Source organism: Carlito syrichta, unplaced genomic scaffold, assembly GCF_000164805.1.
Source record: "Carlito syrichta isolate Samal-C Ts95f unplaced genomic scaffold, Tarsius_syrichta-2.0.1 Scaffold315466, whole genome shotgun sequence".
Classification (NCBI taxonomy): Eukaryota; Metazoa; Chordata; class Mammalia; order Primates; family Tarsiidae; genus Carlito; species Carlito syrichta.
Window position 1 is genome coordinate 655,236 of NW_007259562.1, and position 6,756 is coordinate 661,991.

General features: G+C 44.0%; 1 protein-coding gene across 1 annotated transcript in view; it reads right to left on the reverse strand.

Annotated features, from left to right (window-relative positions):
• The window catches only part of CXADR (CXADR, Ig-like cell adhesion molecule), a 67,470-nt gene extending 63,896 nt beyond the window's left edge, over nucleotides 1-3,574 (reverse strand). Inside the window, exon 1 of the mRNA XM_021706335.1 lies at nucleotides 3,447-3,574. Within this exon, the coding sequence (XP_021562010.1) occupies nucleotides 3,447-3,574 (128 nt within the window). The remainder of the gene's footprint in view (nucleotides 1-3,446) is intronic.
• Between the last annotated feature and the right edge of the window lie 3,182 nt (nucleotides 3,575-6,756).

Below are 6,756 nucleotides of genomic sequence, written 5' to 3' on the forward strand. Positions count from 1 at the left end.
CATCCTTCCGCCTCAGCCTTCCAAGTAGCTGGAACTACAGGCGCGCACTACCATGCCCAGCTGATTTTTGATTTATAGAGAGATGAGGTTTCACCAAGTTGCCCAGGTGGGTCTCGAACCTGCGGGCTCAGGCAATCCACTTACCTCAGCCTCCCAAAGCGCTGGGATTACAGGCTGAGCCACCGAGCCCGGCTTGGAGTCACATTCTATCACACAGGCTGGAGTGCAGTGGCACGCTCACGGCCACTGCAGTGTTGACTGGCTGGGCTCAGGTGATCCTTCCTCCTCAGCCTTCCAAGGAGCTGGAACTACAAGCACACGCCACCACACCGAGCTAACTTTTTGATTTATTGTAGAGATGAGGTCTCGCCAAGTTGCCCAGGCTGGTTTCAAACTCATGAAACCAGGCAATCCTCTCACCTCAGCCTCCCAAAGTGCTGGGATTATAGGCATGAGCCATAGGGCCCAGCCAATCCTTCTTTTCACCAAGTACCCAAGGACAAACCGAACCATGCCACTGATCTCACACCTACCTAAAAATACTGTTTTCGTTATCATCTCCCTCCCTTATTCTACCTTCCCCTTGTCAATATTGCAGGAAACAGTCTTTTCTTCTATAAGCACCTTGCCAACTGAAATAAACTGCAAATATTGCAGAGTCAAGTCAAGATCTTTAAGGTTTAAACTGTGGCTAGCTCTGACCTGGAAATCTGAGGCAATGAGGTGAGGGAAGAAAGGCCACAGGAAAAACAAGTGGGAAAACACAGGAGACAAAAATGTCTCCCTATGTCACCATTTTGCCACTGAAGGCAAAAATGTTTTTAACTTTGCTCCCACTTTCTTTTACACAATCAATAATGAATTAGAAAGAATAAACAACTTACAAAGAAATACCAAACAAAACAAAACAAGAGCCCAAGAGATCACCAAGCCATACCATGAACTCGGTTCCAGCTAAACTGATCACTTCACCTTGAAAAGGCAACATTTTTCCATACTCCTTACACTCACCGTTGAAAAAATTAAGTAGAAAATTAAGTAGAAAAGGAGGAAGGAAGTCTGAAAAAGTCACTCACGCCTTTTTATTCTTTACTTCTACTTAGTATCACACTCCCAAGAGACACTGACCTAGCAATTATTATTCTTGATTATTAGGCTTGTTTTCGTAAAAAATACAAGTTAGATAAAGTAAGATAGAGCCAGAGATCATTCTGGCTCGATAATTTTTCATTGCTTTCTGAGTTATTTTAATAATTACCCGATTTTAATAATTAATTTAATTGAACAATTATCCTTATTATCCACTACCTGCTAGCCACCAAATGAAACCAATCCAAAGTTCCCAGTCTCAGTTATTTCCTTTATTTAATGACAGAAGGCATCAATTCTCACCCGAAAATGACTTATCTGACAGAGGAAAGGTGGAAACAAGGGAAAAGGGGAGAAGAGGCTGCAAGTAGATTAAAATGCGAGCAGTAATACAAACTCCATTGTTGAACACCTGGCAAAGCTGACCTGACAGGATACAGAGCACAGACCCACTCACCTCTTGCACGATGTACCTATGCTTGCTTGTCAAATGCTCCTTCCTCTCTAGGTCCTTCCCAAACCTACAAACATGAATTCTGTCTAGTCTTTCCCCGTTTATCCAGTGAACATGCACTGTGCCATACACTGGGAATACAATGTAAACAGTCCCTGACCTCAAGAAATGTAAAGTCTGACAAGAAAATATTTACAATAAAGGCGTGCCTGATAAGGGCTAGAACACGCTGCTGTAGCAGGACGTGCCAGGAGCACAGGGAAAAGGTCAATTACTCAAAGGCCAATGATGAAGACACTCCAAGTTTAAGAGATGATGGTAGAGCCTGGTTTATGGGTAGCGGCTCAAGTGACACAGTGACTCAGAAGCTGAATGTGAGCAGATGGGAAAACAGGAAAAGGAAGGTACTCGTATTTTTGTCCGGGCATCTTGGTGGCTGAAAATGCCATTTAACATGAGAGGAAGAGTGTGTCAACAGATTAGCTGGAGGTGCCTGTGGGAAGTCAGAGTAGACAAGTCAAGTGGTAAGTAGTTAGATCAGGGTAAAGCTAGGAAGGGGGGACTGAAAGCACACAGCACCTGAAGCATTTATGGCACAAGAAGGAAACTGAACAACAGCTCAAGAGTGGAAAGAGACTAGTCAGTAGAACTATTCACGTTGAGAGGTTTAAGAGGCTGAAGGTGTACTTACGGCATCTGCAGTTTCACGAGTAGAGAGGGGTGAAAATGAGATGGCAAAGGGTGAAGAATGAGTGAACATGAAGGAAAATGACGGAGTCAGTAAATGCAGGCAACATTTTCCAGAAATGTTTTCTGGTTAAGAAAGAAAGACAGCAGTGCTGAAAGAGGGATATAGTATTGAAGGGATAGAAAGAGGGACAATAAGCTTGTTTAAAATTGATGGGATCCAGATTATGAGCCAGGATAAGAGTGACATCCCTTGCCAGGTATGGTGGCTCATGCCTGTAATCCCAGCAAACTTGGGAGGTGGAGGTGAGAGGACTGTCTAAACCCACGAGTTTGAGACCAGCCTGGGCAACACTGGGAGACCTCATATCTACAGTAAATAAAAAAAATAGCTGGGCGTGGTGGCACATGCCTGTAGTTCCAGCTACTTGGAAGGCTGAGGCAGAAGGATCACGTGGGCCCAGCAGGTCAAGGCTGCGGTGGCTGTGAGCATGCCACTGCACTCCCACTTGGACGTCAGAGTGAGACTCCGACTAAAAAAAAAAGGGACATCCCTGAGAAACCAAATGGTTCAAGGTTCTACAATTAGTCTTAAGGAGAAATACCATGCTTTAAGGAAGAATGATAATGTAGACAAGGTTCTAGGTGTGGAAAGAGGAAAGTTAAGAGAATTCTTATCTCTTAAAGTTTGGCTCACCTTCTGCCTTCTCCCTTCCAATATGCAATTGCCCTCTGGAATTAAGGTTACATCGGCAAAGCTACCCTGTCAAACCCCTTCCAAGTGCAAAGCTCATTTCTCATTTTCCACTTACCTGATGCCACCTGTCAGCAGCAAATTCTCAAGTTTGTATCATTAATGTCTGCGTCCATTTCCCCTCAGGCACCTCAAATGCTACCTGTCCAAGCTCACTGTCATCTCCCTAAAACCTGCTCCTCTTCATTCCCTGTAGGAGAGTGACATCACCATAGGCCCAAACCAGAAATCTCATAGCTTCTCTCCAACTTTTTCTCTCTCTCCACTCATTCAACAAACCAGACATTAGGCTCCACTGCAGCCTTCTTAGAAGAGCTTTCCAAACTACTCTGCTGTGTTTCAAAAGGAACTCCAGATCATCCCAGAGGGATTCCTGTGTTAGATCTATCTGTTCTATTAATACCTGCCTCGAGACCCACTGCAGCTACCATTAAAGAGAATAAATCTCAAAGTACAACTCACTTCAACACCTCCACAAGCTTTAGTGCCATAAGAGCTAGGGGGCGTAACGCGACAGACCTATCATCTTCCACTGAGCTCTCAGCACAGCCTTTAATCTTTACCCACAAAACTGTGGTCAGCAGTGACATCATGTGGAACTTGTCAAAATGCAAAATCACGGGCCCCACCCCAACTTCCTTGTAAGGATGACCCAGATGCTTATTCAAAGTTTGTAAAGTGTTGGTTAGATGCTTTAAATGTACCGAACCACTCAACTCCAAGACACAACACGCCCTTCGGATCTCCATGTTGTTGCAAAAACTGCCCCACCTGACTGGAACATTCTACCAAACCTTCTGCAACATGCAATGGCATACTGTGAAGGGGGCACCTAGCATGGGGCAAGTACACAGTACGGTATAAATATCTGAATGACTGCATCACTTAATCAATTAAATAAGAGGTGAGTTCACCTGGAGACTTGAAGAGTCAGGTACTCAAATGGAAGTTGAAAGTTAGGCAGTTGGAAATCGTAGCACAGAATTCAAAGGAGAGGTGGTAGAGCTGAAAATGTTTTGGGTTTTTTTTTGAGTTGGAGTTTTAATCTGTTGCCCAGGCTGGAGTGCAGTGGCATGCTCCGGCGAACCTTCCACCTCAGTCTTCCAAGTAGTTGGGACCACAGGCATGCGCCACCACACCCAACTAATTTTTTTATTTATTGTAGAGATGAGGTCTCGCCAAGCTGCCCAGGCTGGTCTTGAACCGGTGAGCTCAGGCAATCCTCTCACCTCAGCCTCCCAAAGTGCTGGAATTATAGGTGTGAGACAATGCGCCCTGCCTTGAAAATGTTTTTAATTTACTAGCAACTACTTGGAAATTACAGGTATGAATAGATGAGGTCACCCAGGTAAAAGACGGAGATTAAGAAGAGGCTGTGGGCCAAACCATAAGTGCCAAACTTAAAGAAATCTACTGGAAAAGGCAGTGAAGGGCAGACAACAGGGTGGGAAAGAAGCAAAACAGATGAAGTGTCAATGAGCTCTAAAGAGATAAGCTGATTTGGCACATGGGTTATTTTATCCTTTGGCAACTGGAGCAGGAAGGTAAAATAGAGTCATAAGATCAGAGATAAACCATAAGGAACAGGGATTCCGGGGAAAGGAACACCTTTATTGAATGAGAAAAGAGAAAAAGAGATGGAACTGATGAGAGCTATACCATATACATAGGCCTAATGGTGAAGAGGTTGAAAACTGTCATGCAAAAAGCACTTGCTAAACACTAGCTGTCTGCCAGGAGCCACAAGCTCAAACAGTGACTGTAACAATGGGCACTGGCAATGGCTCTGCCCTCTGACCTACTGCAATGAGATAAACTGGTTAATTGAACCAATGTAGGGAAGCTTGCCTTGTAGGAGAGGCCAACGTTTGCCCTGATGGTGGCAAAATATCAAGAATGAAAACATTAAGAGAGGAAATATGGAGGGGTAAATTTCATACCTGGCCATTTTAATTTTTTTTAATGTAAAAGAAAAGGCCAGGTACAGTGGCTCACACCTGTAATCCCAGCACTTTGAGAGAACTGCTTGAGTCCAGGAGTTCAAGAAGACATAGACAACATAGTGGGAACTCGTCTCTACCAAAAAAAACAAAAAAGTGAAAAAACAGTTATTATATAAAAGAAAGACTCCAAACCAGGCACGGTGGCTCAAGCCTGTAATCCCAGCACTTTGGGAGGATGAGGCAAAAGGACTGCCTGAGCTCAGGAGGTTCAAGACCAGCCTGGGCAACTTGGTGAGACCTCTCACCGCTACAATAAATCAAAAACTAGGCCAGGCATGGTAATGTGTGCCTGTAGTTCCAGTTACTTGGAAGGCTGAGGCGGAAGGATCGCCTGAGCCCAGAGGTCAAGGCTGCGGTGGCTGTGAGCATGAACTCCAGCCTGGGCAACAGAGTAAGACAATGACTCAAAAAAAAAGACTAAAGACTCCAAGTAAAGCAAAAATGATAAACATCTCACTTTATTCCTCAACAACTCTGCAATAGTGGGATTTTTTTTTTTTTTGCTCTTACTGACAAAAATTATATATGTTTAACATCTACAATATACTATTTTGAAACATGTATACATTGTGAAATGACTAAGTCTGAAGAATTAACATGTATTACCTCACATACTTATCTTTTTGTGGTGAGAACCCTTAAAACCTATCCTTAGCAATTTTGAGGATAAGTTGTTATTAACTATAGTTACCAAATCTATACCATAGAATAGATTTCTTGAACGTATTCTTCCAATCTAACTGAAATTTTGTATCCTTTGACCAACACCTGCCCAATCAACCCCCGCCCCATCTCCATTCTTGACACAAAAAGCAACTGAGACACACAGAGAACATAGTAGCTTGGTCACCATCAAATGGCTACCAAGTGGTTGGGAGATCAGATTTTTTTTAGTTCCACTCATGTTGGCAATGTGAAAAGCAACACCCCAAACTTTAACAGGATCCCTATGTAATGCTGACTGGTGTTGCAGGTGCATGGGGCCACATTAGCCTGCAACAACCATCAAGCCCTCACAATGCCTCAAAGTATTCAATGAAGACCGTGAAAATAAAGAGCTAATAACAAAATCCATCAGTATATGGCACACAGACAAATCAACAGCAGGTTCTCAAATGGCAGATGACCATGGTAAAAATTAGGATGTCAATTAAAGGTAATCAAAGACAAAAGAGGCTTAGGGGCAGAATAGGTAGTGATATGAGCACAGATTGGAGAGCAGATTTGTGACTTTGCCAAGTTAAATTTTTTTTTTTTTTTTGGAGTCAGAGTCTCACTCTGTCACCTAGGCGGGAGTGCAGTGGCACACTCACGGCCACCACAGCCTCAAACTGCTGGGCTCAGACAATTCTTCCACCTCAGCCTTCCAAGTAGCTGGAACCACAGGCACGTGCCACTATGCCCGGCTAATTTTTTGATATATTGCAAAGATGAGGTCTCGCCAAGTTGCCCAGGCTGGTCTCAAACCCCTGGACTCAGGTAATGCTCTCATCTCTGCTTCCCAAAGTGATGGAATTACAGGCATGAGCCACCTCACCCCGCCTGCCAAATTAAATTACATAGCCACTCTGTGCCTCCATTTCTCCATTTGTACATAGGGATCATCATAATACCTTCTAGATTTGCCTGATAGATTAAGTATATGTAAAGCCCTTAAAACAAGGTCTGAGCCGGGGTTAGTGGCTCAGCCTGTAATCCCGCACTTTGGGAGGCTGAGGTGAGTGGACTGCCTGAGCCTGCGGGTTCGAGACCCGCCTGGGCAACTTGGC